The sequence below is a fragment of the Amphibalanus amphitrite genome, unplaced genomic scaffold (genome assembly GCF_019059575.1).
Source record: "Amphibalanus amphitrite isolate SeventyFive unplaced genomic scaffold, NRLGWU_Aamphi_draft 000252F_arrow, whole genome shotgun sequence".
Taxonomy (NCBI): Eukaryota; Metazoa; Arthropoda; class Thecostraca; order Balanomorpha; family Balanidae; genus Amphibalanus; species Amphibalanus amphitrite.
The window spans coordinates 155,566-181,756 of NW_024881747.1; the positions used below are offsets into that span (position 1 = coordinate 155,566).

General features: G+C 48.0%; 2 protein-coding genes across 3 annotated transcripts; one reads left to right on the forward strand and one right to left on the reverse strand.

Annotated features, from left to right (window-relative positions):
- Positions 1–13,739: 13,739 nt before the first annotated feature.
- On the reverse strand, positions 13,740–14,642 carry LOC122386448. Its single transcript, XM_043375631.1, has one exon. It carries the CDS (start codon positions 14,640–14,642, stop codon positions 13,740–13,742), a length of 903 nt encoding a protein of 300 aa, XP_043231566.1.
- Positions 14,643–17,365: 2,723 nt separating this feature from the next.
- Positions 17,366–25,837, forward strand: LOC122386453 (F-box/LRR-repeat protein 6-like). 2 transcript variants are annotated; one of them, XM_043375642.1, is made up of 5 exons: positions 17,366–17,390; positions 21,662–22,410; positions 22,849–23,144; positions 23,374–23,538; positions 24,617–25,837. In XM_043375642.1, the coding sequence occupies exons 2-5, from the start codon at positions 21,717–21,719 to the stop codon at positions 25,190–25,192; spliced, it is 1,731 nt and encodes a 576-aa protein (XP_043231577.1). In that variant the 5' UTR covers positions 17,366–17,390; positions 21,662–21,716; the 3' UTR covers positions 25,193–25,837. The 2 variants fall into 2 exon arrangements, with proteins under 2 accessions (XP_043231577.1, XP_043231576.1); XM_043375641.1 differs by lacking the exon at positions 17,366–17,390 and having other exon boundaries at positions 21,571–22,410.
- The last annotated feature ends 354 nt before the right edge of the window (positions 25,838–26,191 follow it).

Consider the following 26,191-nt stretch of genomic DNA (forward strand, 5'->3'; position numbering starts at 1 on the left):
GTCCCCGCAATCATGGCTATGCAAATTGATAAAAAGCGCCTAGAAATAAAATTGGTGAGTGAAATATGCGTGTGTGTTGTCTCCACTCTCCTCTCTCTCTCTCTCTCTCTCTCTCTCTCTCTCTCTCTCTCTCTCTCTCTCTCTCTCTCTCTCTCTCTCTCTCTCTCTCTCTCTCTCTCTCTCTCTCTCTCTCCCTCCCCCTCACTCACTCACTCACTCACTCACTCCTCTCTCTCTTCATGTTAGGCTGGTGATTTTCCACTTCCCGGGAGTTACACACCATCTCCGCTGACCGGCGGAGTTGGCGCCATTTCGGGAGGAAGTGGTTAGGGCCTGATATCCAATCTCCATGGAGCATCCTTCCGCTGCGGCACGAGCTGCCCATTGACCGTCAGCTCACGTGACATCCTCCATTGCAACGGAGCAGGAAGTGCGGTGTAGAGCGCAGAAAACTTGGAAAGTGGCGTTAAGTGATAGGTATACTTCGTGGACATTGATGGATGGCGCTTCAACGTCACGTGGCGCGTGGAATACCTACAAGCGAGCTCTGGCGCATAAAAGTAAAAAAAACTGATATTTTTTGGCCAGCTCATGTTTCTCTTCTCCCCTTGTCGCGTCATTGGAATGTCAATTGGACCGTATAAGCATGTGTCGTTATTTCGTTCGGCATTTCAGTTAGCTGGATGTAAACATTAGAGGAGGCTCTGGCATGTTCCATGTTTGGATTATGAGACCAAAGTCCAAAGGGTCGATCGGGCTCATTGCGTTAACAGTGCTTTACTGTATCTGATCAAAGTGATGATTTTTGGTTGGCGATGTCCGGGAACTACATATACATCAATCCCGCTGGAATTTCATTCACAAAGTTTCCAAACAGTAGAATATCTAGTGATGTGAGCCGTGAGGAATGAGGATACCCTTGTAGCTCTGGGTGTGATGGATGCGACTTTAATCAGGCAGATACATAATACATATGCACAATACACATAATGCGTAATTATTACATTATTGCCTACATGTATCCGTAGAGCGTAGCGATGACCATGCACATTGTATGTGGTGGCAGCGTGTGCTGACTCAATGAAATGTCACAAAAATCTCGCACAAGCGTATAGGATCAGGGGCGGAGAATTGTCATAATCCCAGGGGGTGCTTTTCTAGCACCTGGCGAATGGAAGCGTCGAATTCTTGCGTAGAAAAGCACATAAAGGTACGTTTTGCCAGCAGCATCACTCTCCTTGCGACTTACGCAAAACAGTCTGTGTCTCAGACGTAATTTAAGCACCGCTAAAGAAATATCATATGGTGACTTTTGAATTTCACGGGGTGCTCGAGCACCCCCAAATTCCCTGTATAGGATACCCCTGTATAGGATAAAGAATGCTTATTTTTTGCCCTTTTACGTTAAATTTTTTAATAAATAGTTTAATTTTTTATCAATCATTCAGGCGTATGTGGGAGATACAGGAGAACTGAACGAGTTATGGAAAGAATGCATTGTGGAATGGATTGTCTAATATATTTGCAAAGGACATTGGTACACGGTTGCACAAATAACGATCAATTATATATGTCTTTCCTTCGTTTCCTTCTGTGGGTTACATATCTAGCTTTCATGGGAACACTTCTTTTTTTTCAAGAAAGTCGGTAATGGCATGGAATATTGCGGGACACACATACAAGTACCCCACTTTTGTAAAGAAATAACTGCATGCTCAGGCTCGCTGTCTTCAAATTCTAAATTTAGCCTAAAATTAACTTAGCTGCCTTACTGAACGTAAGTACCTAGTACCTACACCAATAATAATGCCATATATCATATTTTCTATGGGTGTACCCTTTTGTGGTACTCTACGTACCACAAATGATAAGGTCAATTCGCTTCCGCATATGTTGCTGTTTCCTTTTTCTAGCTGATGGAAGCGATAAAGGTTCGACTATTTGGAACGCTGAGGGAGAGGCAATTGCTCATCCCTCACTGGGATGACCTTATGTTGTGAAATTGAACTGGGACCCTCCCACCTTCAAAAAAAGTTAATGAATTGGCATAAAAGTGATGTCCCGTGGTTCAGAAAGATCGAAATGGATATCTACCAAATTTTACCGAAAAATATCGAAAAAATATTCACTGGTTTTCAAGATATTACTTTTTACTTCTTGGGACCTCCGTTGTTCCTACGACGTCATTTTGAAGCAATAATATTGCATCCTAAAAATGCGGCAGATGTTGAGCGCAAAGCAATATATATCACCACGTTTTACCGATAATTTTAGTAAAAGATTTAAAAATCGTTAGATCTCCGCTGACGTCACAAAGTCTAAGGGGGCATTCAAATGCATCAGCCCCTTGAAATATGAAAACTGCAAGTTTAAAATTAATTATCCCCGAATTGAAGCACTTTCCGATGTTGTGAGCAGTGAGTGCCCAAACCAGTAAGTGCAAGTCAGGAACCCCAATTTGGCTATCTTAACTCAAAGCTAACTGGGATGTTCACTTTTATGTTTGTTTAATGTTTCAAAAAGAAAAAAAAATGTTCATTTGTATGCTTTTCTGAGTTCTATGAGTTGACAATGACATGCACCAGTGCATTTGATTATTTCATTCCTGCAGCAATTGCAGCTATTGCATTGATCTTGAAATTTCATTCTTTAAAGAAATGGGCCGAACATAAAACCAATAAAAACACGTATGTACACAACCGCGCCATTTCCACGCACGCGATTGAGTTCATACAGTAGCAAGTAACTGAGCCATAGACCTCTGTATACCGAGGTATACAGAGGTCTATAACTGAACACAGGCTGCATTGCGACACCTCAACGTCGTTCGCCAGACGCATGAAAATCCAGTCGAATGGCTGACTCATCAAGCCGTCCTGCGCATTAGCCGGTCACGTGACCTGTCCTACAGTAGCCCCCTCCCCTCCCCCTCACCAGAAGCATGGACATTGGACAGGCCCCGAGTTCCCTCCCCATCCGGACATCCGAATTCAACGCCGGGAAGTTCGGCGCGTGCTGCGGAACTTCCTAACGCCAGAGGTGTCCGCCGTCCAGTTTCCCCAGAGGGGAGGACAGGGCGCGTATATACAAACGGTCGGTATGGGCCTTCACGTGACTGTGTTATGTCGGGTGGGAGCCGATCGGCTGTGACTCATTTTGGGAATCCGCCGGGGCAGGTCGCACTCTGACGTAACTGGGTCGGGGGAGGGGAACCGTTGTGGTTCGGTGGGCATAACAGCTGGCTCGGATCGCATCGGCCCCTGAACTTCAATGAGGCCTTATTGATAAGCTGAGTCTTGCCATTGCAAGCTGTTTTAATTGAAATTACAACACTGGAATTCATAAGGGAAAGTACTTGTTGGAATGACGTTAGTTTACAGCTTATCGGTATAATTTCAAAAGCGGAAAGTGTAAATGTTCTGTAAATTATACACGTAGGCATGCTATCTATTGCATGCTCGAAAATTCGAAATATATGTATGAACAAAGCGTAGAGATGTGAGATGTCTTCTTAACTCTTGCTAGTGCAACAGCCGAAAAAGCATTACCATCTCGAATGTATTCGGGGTGCAGCCTGGTATACCATGAATGTAACTACCTATATGTAGTCAAAAGTATGCCAGGGAACATGTTGTGCGAAATCGAATCAATCATTTTATACAGCATGCTCGCTCTCACACATTGAATGCAACTTATATGCCACAGCCCACCTTCATACGAACAGTTGCCTGTCTCGTTATCAGCTCCATGTAGCCCGTTTTTACATACATATGTTCCGTTTTACAAGCATTGTGGTTCGCCATCGCTGACTACCTAAAGAAATGACGAATAGCCATGCTCTATCACGAGGACCATTTCCATGGACCATGGAAACCATGGTCGGACAGTTTCGACAAGGGATTCAGCAAGTTACATTGCAGTCGGTCGGTCGGTTGTGGAAAAATCTCGCTGAATCTCTGATCCAACGCAGTGCTGGCGGTCCGGAAGCGACGGTCGGGCTTTCCGGGCCGGCGCGAAACGTAAATACGGCAGTGCGACAGCCGTCGGTATCAGACGCTCCCGGGTCCACCCGCCAGCCGGAGCTCCCTCCACGCTCAGTAGTGGCCGGCACGTGCCAGTGTCAGCAGTAGCAGTGTGGTCAGGACAGACTGTCTCGGTGTCAGAATGCGGTTCATGATTGTCCTGTTTGTGGCGGCGGCCTGCTGCGGTCTGTCGTCCGCCTCCCCGGCCCGACAGCGCCGCTCTCTGCTGCCGGAGGGGTTGCCGCTGCCCGACGGCGTGCCACTGGAGCTGCTGTTTGAAGCCTGTGGGAGTGATATCGGCCCCTGCGTGGAGCAGCTGCTGCAGGGTGCCATCGAACTGGCCAGGCCATCATTCGCCACCGGCCTCGAGGTTGGTAACAAGACGATCATTCTGGAGCCACTAGCGCTTAAAGACATCAAGCCTAAGAGGAAGAGGCCCGGCAAGGTGCAGGTCTCGGGAAGGAACGTCCAGGTGGCGGGCATCAGCTCGCTGGCCGTGGAGGACGTCACGCTGCTGCCTGACAAGCTGGCGCTGACTCTCAACTTCACGGAGCTGCAGGCGTCGGGAGACCTGTCGGTGCGCTACCGGTTCATCTCGGCTAGCCCGCAGGTGGTTCTGACGCTGGTCAGGCCCAGCTTCCACGTCATGGCCGATTGGGACCTTGTGCAGCTTGACGACAAGCTCGCCGTCAGCCTGAGCAACGTCAACGTCAGCATAGAGATTGAATCGTTCTCCAGCGAGATCAGCGGTCTGTCAGGCCTAGGGCTCTTCCTGCAGAAGATCCTCAACACCAACAACCAGATCCTGCTCGACCTGTTCGAGCCCAAGCTGGAAGAGAAGGCTAAGAGGTTGCTGGAGAAGGAGTTCCAGACCATCAAGCTGGGGCGCATTTGAATGCCGATCACTGTTGACTGCCTCGCTGACATGCGAGAGGTTTCGTCTCGGCAATGGAAATCCCGTGGGAAACTGTGCCATGTGTGGTAATTTGGGTTGTGTGTCGACTCTAATGTTCACTGCTTTCGCCTGGTAAGCTGAAGGAATGCGGATGTTCATTTGTGCTGAACATCAGCTTTAGATGAGACCAAACGCTGATGCTGTACATACTCGTTACAGATGTGTCAATAATTTCGCTGTGATGCGTACCAAATGCTGGGAATGTGCTCACTGTTGTACCTGAATGTTGTTGTTCTCACCTCAGGTTGTATTCATCATAAATATTGTGTAGAAAACTGCATAAAATGCACCTTGACACTAATTGCATTTGTAACGGGATTTCCATCACGGGAAAACGGCTCGTGGACAGTTGCCGGTCTCCTGTCAGTTTTCTCCAGAGGCGGGTCAGTCCACGGGTCACACATAGGTCACTGCACCTTTCTCGGGATAGGATGGGCAATCAGCTATTTAAACAAAACAACTAAAAAAGGGGCTTCGGTGTGATGGTTTACTCTAACTAATTAGATCGATCACGGGATTTTATTCAAAGGTTAGAGTTCGCTAGCTGTGAGCCGCATGAAACTAGACAATAAAAAATACTTAAGTTGCCTTAAATAACACTGCGAAATATAACTATCCTTTTTATCGAGCAAATATAATCTCCTCGAATATTAATGGTTATTTCTCAAACTCAATATACCTATCTGAGCGATCAATAGGTTTCTTAGTTCAAGCAACGATCAACTTCCCACAATCAATTTCAACCCTGAGTAATACTACGCTGAGTGGCAGCTCCCACTGTATCTATCACATACATTCGATCATTTACTCCTCTCTCTCTCTCTCTCTCTCTCTCTCTCTCTCTCTCTCTCTCTCTCTCTCTCTCTCTCTCTCTCTCTCTCTCTCTCTCTCTCTCTCTCTCTCTCTCTCTCTCTCTCTCTCTCTCTCTCTCTCGCATCTTATCAAGCAATCCCAATCATTCTCGATTTCTAGGCTGCCATACCTAGGCCTTCCCCTCCCCGTTTTCCTACATCCCACAGCGGTGCGTAGTAATCCCCGATAGGTAGAAAAATGTTGATTATAAAACGACCGTTATATGTACATTCATTGCTTCAACCTATGAGGTATAAGGATTTGATAAATGCATTGTGAATGAACATTAATTTAATCCTATAGAGAGTGATAGTTATCGACTCAGATGTGAAATGTAATCGTATGCATTCAAGAGATCAGCCGATTGTTTTGATTCACTTTGCTTTATAAATTAAGTCCGAATCGTTGAATAGGTAGGCAGTTGTGGCCATTTTTATCCCTAGCAATCGTTGAACAAACTATGTTAGAAGCATGTATGTACACCAGAGCATGTTGACGACCGACTAAAATATATCTTAATCAGTAAATCGATGAACGGAATGTTTGCTTCAACCATGACAATTCTTTAAAAAAAATTGACCCCCTACCCAGCGGAGGGGTGCACGTTACGGCTTTTGGCGCAACACAACAGGGGGCTGGATAACCCCTCGCACTCATAGGGGGTCGAATGGACCCACCTCCTTGGTTTTTCGCGAACACCTAGCTCACGCCAAAAGCGGTTGATCGTGACGGAACTGTAGTGCCCTCGAGTTGATCAATTTTACTGAAAATTTCATGATCCTGACTCAAATGATCTTTGACCTGTAACCTATTTCTCGAGACCATGTTTGGCCGGATTCGCGGTTCGGCGTATGTCGGCTCGCACTAGCCGCGCGTTTGCAAGCTTTTCGTGGTTGCAAGCGTTCAAACATGTGATATGAATATGATGTTGGTCCCATGCATTAGCGTGGGTGTCAAGGTCACCTGAATGTCAGATCAGGTCATTGACCTTTGATGACCTTGGTTCACTTTTTCGAGTTTTACATGTTTCTAGGCTAGTGTTTGGAGCTAAATTCGAATTAAGCAGCCATTTGAACATTTACGAATAAGTTTTGGTGCACCTTTTTAGTTTTTAACACGTTACGAAGCTGTCAGAGGCGGTTGACACGTACTACGAATACCCGATAGGACCCCTGCTGGTTGACCTGACCTGACTTAACCCGACCTGGCCTAAATGCATGAAGATATCATCTGTGATCACAACAGCAACACGATATTCGTGATCAGCACCCCGAAACCCCCTAAAGCAGCCACACTTTACGACGTTCTACCAGGTCCCAATTTTCACGACTTTTTGGTCATTGACCTGACGTCAGAGAACACCATTGGACCAATGACCTTAAAAACGGGTACCGTTGGCTTCGTCTCGTGACGAACTACAGGATTACTTTTTCCGCCAGACTCTAGCTCAATAAGGGCCAAACGCAAGGGGGCATCGCACCAACCACCCCTCCCCCCCCCCCGTGCCGTTGAAGGACGGAAAATGGCCTATGCCAGTGAGGGTTAGTTGGAATATATAATACTGGATGGCTCTGGGAAAGAAAAATGGAAACAGAATTTTTTGAAGACCAAGAATTCCATTTTTCTTCCAGAGCAGGTTCAGTATTCCCATATAAGTCGTTTAACCGTTTTCATTAAAAATTATTAATAGGTAACTATTATGTAGTTTATTTAGGTACTATTGCTAGTTTATTAATATCTATAGTAAATGAATAGTTTTTATTACGTGGTAGTTCTTATTTAAAAAATCACCAGAACTGTGGGTCATCAACCCGTGCCGGAAAGTAGTGTAGGAAAGATCACATGCAATGTTCCCTGCACGGCTAGGATAATGCTAAAGGGATTGGCAGGGGAGGGGAACTTTTTCACACGGGGGGGGGGGGCACACCATAATAGAGATCAATCTAGGGTACCGTTTTCTCACCGGTTTTAGGCCACTTATTTTTCATCCCTTGGCTTTAAAAAAGAAAACATTAGCGAAAAGTGCGGTATTCCGTCTCAAAGTTGTGGGGGCATCGCCCCCACGGCCCCAGCGTTGGGGGAGGGGGCAAGCTGCCCCCACTGCCCCCCGGTTCCCGCGCCAATGTATCCTGGCGTATGAGAAAATATTTTTCATCTATCCAATACAGTGTGCGCTAGCCAGTTTTCTCAGTAATTCATTTACAATGCTGTTGCTGTATTCAAAAGATTTTTACAGTGAGGGTCGAACTTAACCTTCGCCCTAGTGTGGGGGGGGGGGGCATATGTTACCACCCTGTCGCGTTTTTTGCGTGTGAATAAAAACCCGCGGCGAGTAGCGCCGCGCCGCTTGGAGTAGCTTTCTGTACATCAATTTTGAACAATGTGTGAAATTTTTGACCCCAGGTCATGTCAGGTCAGGTTACCAGGTCAAGTTAACTGACCAAGCCTAAAAAAGTTTGCAATCATGTCCAGCCTGCAGTGTTTGTAAGAGTGGTTTTAAACTTGGTGGATTGCATGATGTTATGGGCACCTATAATTTGTATATCTCGGATTTCTTACATCCGTGACCTAAGGTCAGGACAGTGACGTGACCTTTCCATTATAAGTCTATGGAGGGAAATGAAAATGCCTCTAGATCCGTGTGTACTGTGTAGTTGTGTACGCATAGGAATATTTCAGAATCACAATGATTTGGACCACCCGTGACGACCAAGGTGTTTGTTGATAGCCTCTAGAAAGGTCATCCAAGGTCATTTGAGGCTACAAACAGATTTTTGCGAATTACTCCCGATGGGAAAGAGATAGAACGCTGGGGATGGCTTCATTGTGTCTGTCTTGTCGAGGCGTATCAAATGATGTGCAACATGACCTATTTGGATCACCCACGTGACCTTGACCTGAGGTCGAATTTAGACCTTGACCTTTCCAGGTAAAAAAATATATGTTTCGAAGCGACTGAAGGAGAGAAACATGATAGTGTCATTGCCAATTCTTCATCTTCTGGTTAAAAAGCTATTCGTGAAAAATGTTTTATCCTAAAAAGCTATTTTCAAAATATTTGACCTATGGAGTCTTAACCGTTGACCTGAGGTCAATTTTGATAATAGACGTGTTGCGCTATGCAAAAATGCTACTTTTTTCGCACGTACTAGTAGCTATTTGATCTGAAAACTCCAACGGTGAAAAAATCAGCTTGATTCATGAAGTTTAAATGCCTTAAAAATCGGTTTAAACGTCAATTATTATCACGTGACTAAATAACGAGCGCTGATTGGTCGTGACGTCACGATTCGTATCCAGCGAGCCCCGTGAAGGTTGGCTGCATTATGTTAGTATTGGTCGGCGGACGAAGGTGAATCTTTGTGGAAGAAAGATGGTAGGTACCTACAAAGCAAAATAAGTGGTGTATTACTCCAGAATGTACTAGTAGGTACTTCATCCTCAACACCTGATAAAGTGTTTGTTAACCCGCGCACCGACGGGGAATCGCGCCAACTTACAACCGACGGGGGGGGGGGGCGGATGACCACCCCCCTGAGATCTCGAGAACGAAGCAAGATAGCGACAAGCGGTAAACGGCATGGGGTACGCACGGACAAGGTCTACAATTTTTACTGAAGTCATTTTCAGGTCAGGTCAAAGATGACGTCACAGGGGTCAAAAAAGTTTATGGCGGCGCTACATATGGATAGTTTTTCTCGAATAACTTTCGAACTAGGCAAGCTAGGAACAAACTAAGGGCACCATCGTGATCCTCTTGTCAATCGGCATCGAACCATATATATGTTGACCTCGAAAGGTCAAGGTCAAAGGTTGACCTCAGGTCACGTGACCTCGAGGTCATCATGTATATCATTCGATGCGCCTTGACGAGCTAAACACAATGAGACCATCCGCGCGGCTGTATCTCGTTTCTGTAAGGAGTCATTGGCAGAAAACCTTTGGTGACCTTTGATGACGTCACATGACCTACAGCTGCCCAACAGCAAAACAGGCCTCAAGGTAGGGAAGGTTGATCGTATATGAAGTCGTGTATGGTATATGGGGCCATTCCGACGCGTTCCAGAGAAAAAAAAACAGGGAGTTGATTTTTCCCCCATTGACTTATAATGGGTTGACTTAAAATAATATAATAACACTTCAGTCAAGGCGACGACGTGGAACCAGCTGGCAGCTACCGAGAAGTTATGCGTGCGCGCGCGGCGCAGTTCGACGTTCCACAGCCGCACGCCAAAACGCCTCATCCCTCACTAATAGCCCTCGACAGTACCTACATCTCGTCGTAATCAACACTTACGATCGTGACCTGCCTATTGGTTTCGAAGGACGGATCAGCCACACAGAAGTATGCCATTTTGCACTGCGCCTTCAGCATCAACAACTGGACCTGTGCCACATGTTTCTGCGCGTTGATCTTTCTAGAATCATTGCTGCCGATGTACCTACGCAGTGTTTTGTCAGACGAGGGACACTTCACCCCGACTATACTACCACTGGCAGTTACCTCGTCTGGCGAAGCACCGAACGCATGCGGATGTTCTCCTCTGCTAAGAATGCAATGCTATAGCTGGCGATCTTTTCGCCCAGATCTAGCCTTCGGCCACGCGTCATCGCTGCAGTGTCCTTCACCTTTGCAGCACCGAGGATATCTAACGCCAAAGAGCCATTGTTCTTTTGGCAGTGAGCCATCCCGTGCGCTTTGGACGCCGTAATGCGTCCAAATGGCACAGCGTGCCACAGAGGACACTTCCCCTGCCCCTTGGTCGCCCCACGGCTCACGCACTGCAGCACACAGAGCCGGAGTCATCCTACTTCTACAGTACCTAGTCTTGGAATCCATCACAGCTGTCAGCCCCCTCCGCACATCCAGCCAGTTGGGTGGGAAGAGGCAGTAAGGCAGTTCCTATACAATGCAAGGTTTAAACATGATAAAAACAGTTCAGCTCTCCCAGGAATGGATGAATATGTCGAAGTCACATAAAGACGATGCAAATTGCGAATTACCACAGAGATTACTGCGGCCCGATACGCGTCTTCAGTGCCGCCGTCCGGGAACGCTGTGCGCGCATACGAATCGTGACGTCACAGCCAGCATGGCCGTCGTTTTCGGTTGTCTGCTAATTGCGATTTTTATAAATGAAAATTAAATATGAAAACGTGTATGAAACTGAGTTTTTTTAATTCTTCGAATATGAAATCGCATATGAAGAATTCGTTTATGGTTTTCTTGAAAATATAACAATCTGTCTATTACCTTATCAAAAGAGGAGTCCAAAAGCTATCAATTGCTTTTCCATGTGTTTTTCTAGCTATCAGAGTTCCTGAGATAACTGCATGTTTTCTGAAAAATATAATGACAGTTGGCAAAATTTGACCTTTGATGACCTCCAGTGACCCCAATATTGCTCTAAGATAAAAAATGTCCGAAATACTTTCAAACGTACGCATTGAGAGCTATCGAATGTTTTTTTTTTACCGCGTCTTTCTAGCCCTCTTAGTTTTTGAGTTTGAGGTGGGTGGTAACATATGCCCCCCCCCCCTCCCCACTAGGGCGAAGTTGGCTGAGACCGGCACTGGGGCGCGGGTTAAAAAACAACTATACCTAGCTAGGTACAAGCTGTAGGTAATATGGGCCTGTAGGTACACCTAAAATTCCATTGCGGCGTACTCCGTAATGCTGAACTTGTTCTCGCCTTATAGGCTGATGTTTGTTATACTTTAGTAACGCTGAACTCATCTGACTAATGATGTGACGTTTTAGCTATATTTCACTCTGCATTTTACGAAGTGGATTCGAAGAAAATTGCCAAGTGAAGTAATGCGGTAGCCGTTGTCCTGTAGTAGGTAACATATCGAGGTGTAATGGGTATGCACCATTCTTTAGCCGTATGGCATGGCAACTTATCAGGAGAAGGTACTAGGTAATGCCGCATATATACCAATCCATCATATTGAACAGGTTATGTAAACATCTTTACTTTTTATTTATCAAATCTTAACACATACTTAGCTCCATTTTACAATACATTCGAGTTTCAAACCGTTTATCAGTTAAAGCATAATACCACATCACAACATTACACGAAACAGTATCGTGCGCAGCAACATCAGATCACCAGAAGTGCTTTCAGCACGTCACTTCGACATGGTCGAACGGCAGCACTTATCGGTGGTACGAGCATACAAACAAGGCTCATCACAACTGGAAATGTCCAGCATGGATTGAATACTCTTTTACAACCCTCGGGAGACATTCCCGACCCTGAAAGCAAAGGATGAACGTCTTGATGCTGGTCGGCGCTTACAGATTTCCCAGTTTGATAGTCTGGAACTCCTTCTCCAGCAACTCCTTGGCCTTCTCTTCCAGCTTGGGCTCGAACAGGTCGAGCAGGATCTGGTTGCTGGAGTTGAGGATCCTCTGCAGGAAGAGTCCCAGGCCCGACAGGCCGCTGATCTCCGTGGAGAATGATTCGATGTCGATACTGACGTTGACGTTGCTCAGGCTGACGGCGAGCTTGTCGTCGAGCTGCACAAGTTCCCAGTCGGCCATGACGTGGAAGCTGGGCCTGACCAGCGTCAGAACCAGCTGCGGGCTAGCCGAGATGAACCGGTAGCGCACCGACAGGTCTCCCGACGCCTGCAGCTCGGTGAAATTGAGCGTCAGCGCCAGCTTGTCGGGCAGCAGCGTGACGTCCTCCACGGCCAGCGAGCTGATGCCGGCCACCTGGACGTTCCTTCCCGAAACCTGCACCTTGCCGGGCCTCTTGTTCTTCGGCTCAATGTCCTTGAGCTCCAGGGGCTCGAGAATGACAGTCTTGTCGCCGACCTTGAGTCCAGTGGCGAAAGATGGTCTGGCCAGCTCAATGGTGCCCTGCAGAAGCTGCTCGAGACAGGGGCCGATGTCACTCTCCCCCGTGCCGCTGCCGCAAGCGGCAAACAGCAGCTCCAGGGGCACGCCTTCGGGCAGCGGCACCCCCTCCGGCAGCAGAGAGCGGCGCTGTCGGGCCGGGGAGGCGGACGACAGACCGCAGCAGGCCGCCGCCACGAGCAGGAAAATCATGGACCGCATTCTGAGACAGGAACAGTCTATCCAAACCACACTGCTACTGCTGACACTGACACGCGCTGACCGCCACTGAGCGTGGAGCGAGTTCCGAACGGGTGTCAGGACGGGGAGCTTCTGATGTCGACCGCTGACTCGCCGCCGTATTTACGAGTCACGCCGGGCCCGGAAAACCCCGTGTGATGCTGGGTGGTAGCCGGCGGTGGAGCGGACGTCGGTGGGCCGGCCGTGCACCTCATGCCCCTCCCCTTCCTCCCCAGCTGGTGCGACCGAGGTTCTGGGAACGGTGCAGCCATGCAGTTCCGCAGCCGCTGTTTATCGCCGGACCCGGGCCGGCCCGCGTCGTCCGGTAGTCCAGTGACGAAACCATTACCCCTCCCCATCGCTGCAGTCGGGTCGGCCGCCAGCCAACTGCGGAGATGTATATGACAGAACTTATGGCATCTGGAGCTAATATTTCTTAGGATTTTCCAGTATTGGGTGCCTATGATCGTTGAAATGATGGTTGTTTTATTAGTTTTACTGGCATAGGTACTCCATGCAATATGCATTAGTTTATCTTGAAAGTATTAAATGGGAATAGGTGATATCAAGTGCACGTGAACCAACGACTAAAAGCAGTTCGACCCTCTGGTTCATGAAGACGAACAATGTTCAAACTTGCTTTGCGAAACATTGAAACTGCCGCTCAATTCGTTATAATTTAAGCACAGCCATACTTTTACTTCACGCAACATGATATATTGCAGAACTAGTAGCACACGAACTCTCGTTTTTCAGTGTTCCAGGCCCTTCCAGCAATTCATTTCTGGAGCTATGATAACATGCACAATGCACAATCACATATCTATACTACAATTGAGGCTTGTGTGTCCCCTCGGTCGTCGAGCACGACCACCACCATGCTCAGGTTGCCGGTGGAGCCGTGCGACAGGCTCCTTGTGGTGCGGCTCGACCGCGTCGATCTCGACGACAGCGCGGCGGTCCGTTTGTTTCGGTTCAAGTAGAGGAAGACGCCGCTCAGCAGCAGGCAGCCAGAGGCGGTGATGCAGAACACAGCCAGGTTCAGGCCGGCCAGCGTCACCAGTACCACCCAGTTGTACATGTTGTACAGACACCCGGTGCCGTAGAACGTGCTCGTGTCGAAGGTTCGCGCGAGGGGCAGCCGGCTCGACAGAGGACAGTGTTGGGGATCGACGCAGCAGCTGCTGGGGATGGGGGCATCCTGGTAGTCGCGGTAGGACGCCTTGCCGCAGCACTCAAAGATGCGCTGACCGAGGTTCATGAAGTGCAGCAGATCCTCGGCTGACTTTCCGGGCGTGGAGGAGTTTCCGTTGTGCGCTGTTCCGTTCTGGGTCGCGTGTGTCACGTACTCCACGATCTCGTTGCTCATGACCTCAGAGGTGGCCACAGAAGAATCGTGCTCGGCGAAGGGGTTCTTCATCTGGCGCAGGCTGACGGTAGCGACCAGCAGCAGCACAAACGTGGCCAGCAGCGAGAGGTCGGCGCCGAACACAACGCGTCGCATCACGCGCCTCGTGCCGAACGCGCCGAACACGCCCGTGACACATCCGAGCACGGCCACCACTAGCGTCTCGATGTTGACGCGCTTGTAGAAGAAAAAGCTTTCGTGCCGAAACTCCCCGAAATACGCGAGGCTGGCGCTGGCGATGCCCAGGTAGAAAAGCGATGTGGCGACAAGAAGAGCCCAGAAGATGATGAGACTGCGCCGAACGCAGTGTTCACACATTTCGCGACTGAATGACATGACTGTCAGTTGTCTTTTCACAGTGCACAGTAGAAGAACAATCAAAGATTAAGTATGACGAGAAAGATAGCAGGATCCGACAGTCGTTAGTGACTTTTTCCGCTTTTTAAATGTAATTATCATGTTCAAATTCATATTCTGTAACTAGATCATAGTTTCAGGAACATGCTCTGTAGCTATGGAATGTTTTTAACTTTCGTTACCAAATCCGTCGTATTCTATGACCGTGAATCCGTCTACGCAAAACTAAAGCAAAACGCAAAACTCACCGTCTGTTTAAATTGAATAGTGTAAACGTGCAATTACTTCGTTCCTTACTTCGACTTTGACAAATCACGGTTAATATTGATAATTAATGCTGCAGGGCCCCTAGCATTCACAGGGGTAAAATGAAACTGGTTGTTCATTAAACGTTTTAATTTGAATTTTATTAATCTTTCTACCTCATTTCCACGGGTCGCAAATAATTCGAATAATGCTTTAAAAACTTTTTCTTGGGAAAAACAATACAATTTTGTCGGTTTAGACGGTGTTGAAAGGCAAATACCCTAAAATGACAAATAGCCCCTCTCCTTGGGTAGGTACCTAATATATTTTCCTTTAAGGCTGCTCCAACCGTGCCACTCAGCTTTGCATCGCTACCTGACCTCTTACCGTGCCAATGGAACAGTGACTCAGGCTGGATCGTTAGGGACTTTCCCTTGCATTATTTTATATCCCTTGCTTTTGTCAACTATTTATAATATCAGCCATGTTAATCCTATTATATGTTGTCATACGCGTTCTATGTATAGGAGTCAGGGCATATTTTAAGGCACTTACTGCGTCCCATTTTGGGACGCAGCCCCCTCGCCTTGGGACGTAGCCCCTGCTGATTTGACCCACTGCGTCCCTACTCTGTGCCCTGCTGTGTGCCCTGACCTGTACCCTTCCCTCTAAAATGTCCTCTGCCATGCCCTGAAACTTGCCGTGCCCTACTTTCTGCCCTCCTCAGTGCCCTACTCTCTTCCTTGCCCTGTGCATTTAGTCGGAGCACGTGCCCTCTGCTCAACGTGGGACGCAGTAAAAATTTGTTAAAATATGCCCTGATAGGAGTTCTATTCTATAGGAGTTATATAGCCTTGATCATACGATCCCCAGAGGTCGTACCAGGTGGAACAGGCGGACAGCAGCTGAATTGCATGGTCTCACTCCCGTGACCTCGTCTAAAAGAACGAACGATCCACAGATGACGGACAGGATGCGCGATGCCTTGGAGACCGAACTGCCCGAGCTGCAACTGCATGCCCATGGCACATGAGCTGGTGCACGTGGATACCAAGACCGTGCCCACGTGTAGTCCATCTGAATTCTGGACCCCGATGTCCTTTTTTATTCATGAGGTCTCGTTCAAAATATCGTCCCTCATTCGATAAACGTGGAATCCCATGGACGTTATCTCTAGCGTAGTGTCATGTCGTGTTTTGATCGGTTGATGACCAGCTGCCAGAGCTCCGACTATAAAAGCCCATCTACAAGCGTGCTGGTGAGCATGTGAGCTGGTGATGATGGTTAGCATGCTGGCACTCTATTTATTTATTGCGGCCTTCTTTGTGGCATCCAATAAAACATTGGCTGTTAGAGAGATTTGAGGCGCTCAGGTCCGTTGCCACAGTGCACGGCGTAATGCACAAGCGCCGAGTCACGGTAATCGATTAGTGCGCAAAAGAACATCTGACCCCAGCTCCTTCCGTGCTGCCGTGATGTGCTCGTGACGACGTTATGACTGACGGGATGACTGACGCCTGTTTGCCTAATTTAGGGGGCATCACCAGACAGGTCATAAGCCGCCGGCACCGCGCCACCTGGGCAGTGGGCGGCTTGGTTTAGCGTCACCTATAGGTAGATACTCAACATAGCCGGGAACGAGGGGGGGGGGTGGATCCGACCCCACCCCCTGTTATCCCGAGAACCAATGGTCGTATCGAGCACCGAGAACTCCCCAAAAACTTGGAGAGTTCGAGGCACTTGAAAACTCTCCAATAGCTTTCCAAAGCACTCTAAAGAATAAAAATTTCATTTTCAAGATCACGACGGCAGTGCCCGCCGTCGCATGGTCGCCAGCTAAGCCCCGGGTGCCTTTTTGACCGCGGGAGCCGCGGCGGCCGCAGACATAGGCCAATGATAGGCATGACAGCTGTCAATATTATGGGTCAACAAGGGTTAAATTCTGGGGTACCTATCTGCATCACGAGGTTTATGAGCGGTGGAATCAGTAGCTTTTGCCCGACAATCAGGCAAAGTAGCCTCAAAGGCTTTGCGAAGATCTATTAGTACTTATCAAATTGGTATGGTATAGGACCACCGTTACTCGTTAGATAGGTATACCTAGTTGATCGTAAGAACATTAACCCGGTTTACATAGCATATTTGACGAGGCTCTAGCTCGTTAATTTGGCGATAATTTCGATGCAATGGTCTTCAAATATTTAGAGGGGAGCATTTTGTAAATTGTTAAGCACCATTAGCATCTTTTGCAACATCACGGACGGAGATATACCTAAGCTTGCAACAAACCCTATGTAAACGCGTCTATTGATATCAGGGGAAAAAATCTAGCAGGAATTTCTCTACATGTGGCAGCCCCGGTAATGTAAGACGAAACAAACGCTGTTGTGTAGAACGTGACGCGTTCATCTTTTGTGCGGCATTGTAAATAATAGGTAGTCTTCTCGTTTTGGATTTGGACGTGTAGGGTGCTTGGCGTGAATTTTCCGATTTATTTCTAGTATTTTGTGTGTGTATGGCTTTTGAATTCCTCGACTTTTCGCTGCTCGGAGCTTTGAACTAATGGCTTATGTTTGCTGCAGTCCTCTGTGTCTATCTTGTGGCCGTTCAGGGCAGGTGGCCTGAGGGATTAAATCTGGAGATCGCAACACTAATTGGGCCACTTTTTGATATTTTTTTCGAATTCTTGTAGCTTGTGCATTATTTGGCCCTATAGGCAATTACTTTTTAATTTCATATATTTATTTTTGGTTATGTAATTCAGTGACGTGCTGCTTTGCGACTCGAGGGCACCTCAGTAGGCGGAACTATGGTCAAGCGTACCCATTTTCGGGAACGCATTTTCGTTCCCATGTTTGGGAACGATAAACCCAAATATGGGAACGCCATGTAGGAATTATTTAAAACAAGAAAAAGAACCGTTAAATGACGTCCAAAAAATATAAAACGATCGTGAACCGCCTGATATTTGTCTCAATATTGTTGGGAAAGAGTTTGATATTGTAAGGCCCATCGTAGTTTCAAATCGTTCCCCTATTTCTAAAGCAGTCCATCATCCGGGCCGCGAACCCAAATTTGGGAACGCTCTCGTACACTGGCGCTGCAAGCGTTCCTTATTATGGGAACGGCGTACCCAAAATTGGGAACGATTTCACCGACGCCTTTCAGGGGCTCTTTTCATTAACAAGCATCATGTCCAACGCCGCAAATTATTGTTAAGCAACAATCATCAGATGACCTTTCCGGCAAGACCGTCGCATGTTTCGCCCGGTCTTCTGCGCTTTTATTCCCGTCGATCTCGCAGCGGGCACGCCCCCCTCTGCAGGATTACGTAATTCACAACGCTCAGCGATGTTCAACAAGGTCTTCCATACCTATATCCACCGTCCGCGCCGAGGGTGGAGACATGTCAAGCACCTGTCTGTTTATCACCGATAGTTGACGAGCACAAGGAAGTATCCAAAAATGGGAACGCTGAATATGTTACACCCTCAAAACACCTAGTCCCATGGAAAATCTAGTTTTTTCCTTTCTTAATGAGTGTAAGTGGCAAAAGGCCTGGTAGGATGGGCACGAGAAATGATCGAAATCAGCATAAAAATTATAAATAAGCCACACAGAGCGACCTATATAAGAGAAATTCCCCCAAAACGATCATGCTTAGAAACACGGAAGACAAAAACCACGCTCATGACGCTCCTTATAAAACAATGCTAAACAGCTAGCATCCAAATAAAATATGTCTTTCCGGGCTGATAAAATACAGCTGAATAATTTTAAACCACTGAAACTGAGTTTACAACAGTAGTTCGGTAAAATCACTGACGTTCCACGCGGTCGTGCGCCCCGAGACCAAAAGTCAACAATATTACCTCGGGACTGTCCGCGTGTTCGCTTGCATATGTCAGCATCTGGTGTCGCTAGTATGAAACTTCATAACCAGGCGAAAATTATTATACTTGACCTCAAAATGTAAAAAACGCTTCATTTTCCTTTAAATTGCATGTTAAATGTAGTATAACCCATGTTTTCACCATTCCGTCATTTCAAAAAAATCATTAAAAATATCATTCGACGGTCAATTTCCTTGTTCAACGGTCAGATTAAAGATAATTTTATAGAGATTCAGTAGATACTTAAATTAGCGTGCACTTTTTTGAGACGTGATGCACTAATGAGTTTTAGTGGGCGAATGGCCGAAAAATTACCTTCCGTTCCCGTAAATGGGAACGCCCGTTCCCATATTTGGGAACTCCGTTCCCAAAAATGGGAACGTTCCTATATTTGGGTACTCATGACCATAGTTCCACCTACTGACCTCTTCTGCCTCTCCCGAACCGTCACTGTCTTTCTAGTGTTTAAATGGTATATGTTAGTTACCAATAGCAATAAGTGTCTTGTTTACATAGGACTATGAAGCATAGAAAGGGACAAAATTTATATTGTAAAGAGGATTTGACTTTGAATTCAGGGAAAACTGCCATTGGATTGTGTTAACTACCAGATTCATTTTAGTTTGACCAGCTTTCATTTTTAGGCTGTAACACAGCTTTCATAAACACACAATAAAATTGTGTCTTGCTTCTTCCATTGAAATATGTTGCAGGTTGATTGCTCTGAGTGTTGGGATAAAAACACGCCATGCATTCAAATAGGACACTGAAGATGGAGAATCAATACAGTTTTCACTTTGCATGCATACAAGCTGTGTTCTAGTCTTGTAGGCTTTTGATCCAATAAATACCACCAAAACAAAACAAGTGATATTCCCACCTTTCAAGCAACATGAAATGTGATGGGTCATCAGATTGAATTAGGGGTTACATAAGTTCTTTCTTCAGGCATGCAATGTCTTGACTCTTGAGTCACCCTTGCTAGCTGCACATCTGCTGTTGCAATATTCTAGAGTGACAATTTTTATGCAACCATGCAACATGTTGGTTGTCTTTGGCTAAAGCACCTGCCACTTTGGGTTGCAGATATTAGAGTTGCCTCATATGACATTCCTGATTCCAGCCAAATAAGAAAATAGAAATTAATTGTCCAAGAACATAGGTACCCAGCAAAACCTATCCTAAACTGACACCTACTGAACACATTGATAACACCCGCAACACACCCATCTATCATCTAGCATATACATGTGAGCTGTGGCAGAAGGTGACAGGTTCATAGTAAAAGAATGCCTGAATTATCATTACCAAGTAACAGGCAACAAGTTTTAACTGTACCCACTCAAGGTTCAAATTTGAGCAGAACAGAATGTTGTTCAAAACTTCTGTTTCTTCCACCCATTGTTTTGATTTAATAGCTTTAGCTTTACATTTTCCTTCATTCAAGAATACCTATAGCAAAGTCTTTTTGCTTTGCTTATCTTGTTTTTGTGTGGTTTATTTAGTGCATTTATAGGTAGGTAGTTAATTTACAAGCTGTCTGGAAGTGTTTTCTATCCACCTGTACTGCCCACACCAGACATTGTTCTGTTAGGCACACAATTTTCACACTTGGCTTATAAAGTTAATGGAAGTGCTAGACTCAACTTTCCTCTCAATTGCATCAATTGATTAGGTATTTATTTTTTTTTTTAACATATGTAGTGCTCTTATTATCATTGCAATTATTGCTATGCGAGACAGTTTACAGTTCACGATAAAAAAGACCGTTCTGGTTTTTAACAACACCTTACACCCAATATCACAAATCACGATAGGCCGCTGGCTAGAGTTGTCCGTGCAGAATGTGCGCCGGCCGGTGTGACTACACAGGGCCCGAGCGGGTGACGATCGCAGGCTCCTCTCCCGTGACTGGATGACTAGACGTGGGTCGAGCCGGAGCGGTGTTTCGAGCCGGCCAGCTCAAAGAACAGCACGTATGCCTTTCCGCTGTTGACGTTTCTCTGATCCATCACGTGGACCCGCGAGTCGTTGTACTCGTACCACTCTGCCGTGTACGGGTGTCGGCAGTAAGCGGTGTAATGTCCTGAGAGCAGCTAGTCTTGCTATTTATTGTGTTCATTTCATAAGCACCATGTTTTGTATTTGGAATTTCTGAAAATTTGGGTTTACTCTTGTTGTTATCAATACCTAAGACCAAGAATGACATTTTTTGCTTGTGACATTTTGGTATCTAGGCCTAGAAAATTAAGTATTTGCACATTCACTTGCTGCTGGGGAATGTGAACTTCTTATATGAGGGCTTGGCTCCTCTCCTGGTCAGCTTTAAGCTTTTCTCCAGCTTTGGTCATGCTTCTGGCCTGGCTCTAATATTGAATCCTCACATATGACATAATTTACCATAAACGTTTACCCTGTCTGATATATAAAGGGTTATTTTTTCAATTCTAGTCAGATATTTTGGTTGTGCTTTGCCTGAAAATCTATATTAAAAAAAATGTACTGATAGATAAGGACGTTTCTATTCCTGAATCCTGATCATAATTAAGGCTAAGTAATGACTCATTAGCTATTCAATAGAACCTTGATGGGTATCATAAAAAATGTACAAATATTTGGAAAATCATAATAAAAGATGCATAGGCATTCAGTAGATAGCCAAGAGATATCTTCATTCTTCACTACAGGTGTAAATTTATATTATTATCCACCTACTTTCTTTATCCAATGTCTATTCTTGTTTGTTTCATTATAAAAAGCTGTAATACTCTGTAGGTATCCTTGTATTTCTCTGTTGGTAAAAGAAAAATTTGAAATATACATGTGTATACTTCATTACAGGCATATACACCAGCGGAGAAGACAACACAACAACACTCATGTGTGGACTGGTGTGATGGCCCTGCCCAACACACCCAAGAAGATGGAAGGCGGCGACTCACCCAGGAGGCACGGACACAGTTCCAAGGAGGGGAACGGTTTGGCCAAGAGCGGCACCTCTCCGTCGGGTACCAGTGAGAGCGACGACGGCGGCTGGTGGGGCCGTGTGCAGCACAAGCACCGCCCCATCGTCAGCCCGCCGCTGGTCTATAACGACCCGAGCCGCCGCGCCGACCAGCACACCGACCAGCGCCCCTCTGCAGACACTAAGGACACGCCCGGCTCATCAACACGCCGGAAACGCAAACTCCCTTCTCACAGACGGCGCGTGACGTTCGGAACGACGCGGAAACGGGCCGCTGTTGAGGATGGGTCGCCGTCTGACTCCGCTGGAGCCTGCTCGGCCGCCAACAGCAACGGCGAGAGAAAGGCCGAGGAGGAAGAGCAGCAGCCGCAGGGCGACTGGGGCTCGCGCGTGCCACTGGAGGTGCTGCAGGTGATCTTTGCCGAGGCGACGCGCACAGTGGGTGCCGTGCCCACCCTGGTGCGGCTGTCGTTTGTGTGTCGACTGTGGCGCGACGCGGCGTTCTCGCCGCACCTGTGGCGCAGTGTCGACCTCGGGGATCACACCAAAGAGAGCCGGCGCACCGAGAAGAAGCTCATGTGGCTGCTGGAGAACAGACTCACGCACGCACGAGACCTCAGTCTGGGTGAGTCCCGCTTTACCGACGGCCTTGGCTGGGCTGGATAATGGCTGGAATGATGCCATATCATTGTCGTGATGTTTTGTGATGACGTCAATTGCTTTTTATGAGCTGGAGTTGTGTTATGAGTAGCGTGATAATGCTGCCAAATAGGCACTGTTATGTGCAAAAAAGCTCTGATGTTTGCAAGTTCTCAGGTAATAGTCAATGTTGTCTTGTCGTTCGTGCAGGCCGTTCATGCTAGTGTCTCAAAACGCTCCGCTTTGCTGCTGTAAGGAATTCGGTTATTCAGAGCATTTGCTAACTCATGCCATAATCCACCGAGGACCAGAATCAGCTTTTACTTCTCCATCAACTTGTTCAGCATAACATCAGCTTCTTATTTCAGTGTGCCCTCCACCCTTATTTTGGTGTATGCTGACTGATCCTCTGCCTCCCCCGCAGCCGGCTGGCACCGTGTCATGAAGCCTGCCTGCCTGTCGGCCGTGTGCGCCGGCTGCCCGGAGCTGCGCAGTCTGAGCGTGGCTCGCTGTCGGCACGTGACTGCCAGTCTGCTGCTGCTGGTGGCGCGACAGGCGCCGCGGCTGCGCGCGCTAGACCTCTCGGCTGTCGAACCGCGCGGCACTGTCAGCGCTCCCACACTGCGCCAACTGGCCGATGTGATGGGCTCCCGACTAACGGAGCTGACGCTGGCGCACAATCTGCTTACCGGCCTGCCGCAGATGGTCGCGGTGCTGGCGGTGAGTAGGGGCAAGCGTGGGGCGCAGTAACAGGATGTTAGGTGGGTGAGCGCGATTATTGAATGCTGATTGAAGTGGGTGAGATCAGTTTAGATAGATGGACATTTTAGTTTATCGAATTCGAGACATCGACAAACTTTCACCTAACGCGTTCTTATAGTAATTAATTGCATTATAATCGTTACCCACTGGCCACTGCTGAATGCACCCGGTCCCCGTTCCTCGGCAGGAGAGCTGCCCTCGACTGGAGGTGTTGGACCTCTCCAATATGGTGGTCAGCAGCAGTGCCGCCGCCTCGCTGCCCGTCGAGAAGCTGATGTTGGGCTGCCGGCGCCTGCGTGTGCTCTGCTGGACCAACACGGCGATACGACTGGGGCCCGAGCCAGAGGATGAGGTCAGTGGGGCCGCGACACTCCCCTGGGGGAGCGGGCGTCGTTAGACATTCAGTGGGAGTCAGTGCTGTAGGTGGAAATACCAGGACAAAATATATGGGAGGGAATACCAAGGGTGTGTTGGTTGCGCTAGGTGCATAGTCGGTGGTACTTCAACATCGATGTGGGGCGCTATGTGGTTGGGGCACGAATAGCATTGAGGCAGGCATGACTTGCATCGCTGAAAACAATTATCATATTTGATTGTGATTCGGAGCTCTTTTGATGGCTGTTACTTGATAGCCTGGCTTAGCGGTATATTTATATTGAAAATAGCTCAATCATGTGGTATCTATAAATGGCTGTTCTGCTATTTGTTAGGTGGTATTATGAGAGTCTGAGCATGTCAGGTGACTGTCCTTGTGTGTGATGCATAAATAGCAGGGATTAGCTCGGACGAGGCCCGGCATACTTTGATGTAGGTATTTCCCAGAACCAGTAACTGGCCACTCGTTAATGAATGCAGGACATCGTGGATTGCCCGTCCATGATACCTGGAAAACGGGTTTGACTAGCGCCATGCAGCGATTGCTCGTAAACATGCATACTTTAGCGTGTTGAATGGTTTTTAGCGTGTAAAGAGAAAGGGAAATACCAGACCTTGGCTTTCGTAACTTGGTGGTTACTTCTCATTAATGTTCTTTGTTTAGCGGAGATGTCAAATAGGACATGAGAAGGATGGATGACAAGACGTGACTATCCTAACGATCTTATACCCGTAACCGGGTCATCGTATATCAAATGCACGAATGCCTTCGTTTTAAGCATTCTGAACGTGTCTCAGTTGATATCGATACGCATCAATGTTGAATGTGTATCTACATACTACCTTGATCGCTCTTCTGGCTTATCGTAGAACGTTAACCAGATTGGTCTGTCCTTAAACCGTCACTCCCATTAGTTGTCTGAATTGTCAGAATAATACCCTGCAAGGAGACCTTGGCACCCGTTATCGCGCTCTGAAATCCCGAGACGAGTAGTATCGCCGAGCGCCATCTGCCGCCGGCTTATAACACCACCGCCTTCTCTCTGCGCCACCAGGAGCCGGCGCCCGGTTTCCCCGCTCTGGAGGAGCTCAGCGTGGCGGTGCTGAAGGACACGGGCAGCGGCGGGGTGGATAACGCCGACCTCTGGCGACTGCTCTGCAGCTCCGCCCGGCTCCGACTGCTGGACGTGCGCGGCTGCACGGCGGTGACGGCCGACGGCCTGCTCCGGCTGCCGGCCGACAACCTGCAGCACCTGTTTCTGTCGCGCTCGGGCGCCACGGCCGGCTCCCAGACGTTGTACGCGCTGCTGGAGCGCTGGCGGCACAGTCTGCTGGAGCTGGACCTGGCCGGTGGCGGACACCAGCCGACTGTGGACGCGGCACTGCGCGAGCTGGCCGCGCCCTGCTCGGAGCGCTGGCCGCCGCCGCCGCTGCGCCGACTCGACCTGTGCGGCGCGGCCGGCTCCTTACCTGCCGTCCAGCTGGTGGTGGCCGCCTGTCCGCAGCTGCGCGAGCTCAACTTGACCTCGTGTCGCGCCCTGCCGCGCGGCCTGAAGCGGCTCTACCGCGGCGATGAGGTGGCCACCCTGCGGGATGGCGAGCCCAGACGCCGCGGCGGCCCCTACCGGTAGGAGCGCCGGGCGCGGAGAGCCCCGCCCCATAGCTGATTTTGCAGTGCGTGGTGATCGTCCTGAAGGACGTGTGAGGGTGTGACAAAATGTCGCGCGCCGTAGCCCAGCTGCCGTTGCAATACCCTGCCTCAGTTCGAGCGGTGCGTCACTCAGCGCGCGCTCGAGTTACCTCTGATAGATGTGATAACCCGTGGCGTCGTGGTAACTGTGCCGGACGCGTCCTTTTCCGCGAGGTAAAACAGACGCCCACAGGTAAACTGGCGACTCGGCGTGCAAAAGTGACGCCTGGCGAGCACCGTGCGTCGCACGGCGGGCGTGGGGCTAACTCGCAGCGAAATATTTTTACATCGACGATGTCGTAGGCTGCTCAGGTTAGGTTTATGATCTCTAGGAGGCAATTAATCCTGCGTGTTGTGATAACTGTCATTCCTGTGTTAGAAATGGCATTATGATAGGATATTTTTTTCATTTCTACCCCCTCTCTATTCTTTGTCAAACGAGTTTTGAATCTTCCTTATCTGCTCAGTGGTCCGAAGTCATTTCTAGACATTTATTTTGGTCACTATTCTTTTGTTCTGAGTTTGGTGCTATTAGTGAAGTGTTGAAGTGTACAAATGACTCAATAAAGAGTGTCAGTGAAAATACGATGGATCGATTGATGGAGAGTGCGACGACCCACGGGCGTACTTTCCATTACATGAGTTGCAAGCTTCAGATGAATCTCTTCGCCCAGACCTCACAGTGCTTCATCGCAAGTCACGGACGACTTTCGTCTCCCGATAATTTATTCAACTTTCTATGCCCGGGATTCATCTCTGGACACCTCATTTTCAGTGCTTATCTTTCTACGCCAGAGACGTATATTCCACTCGACATACTCTAACTCTACAACCTCTATGCCTCACCGCAGCCCTCAAGTCACACATCTGTTGGTGTTGCCGACAGAAGGCCCCGTGCCCCACCCACCCGCTTCATTACACCCCACCTGGCCCCACGGCG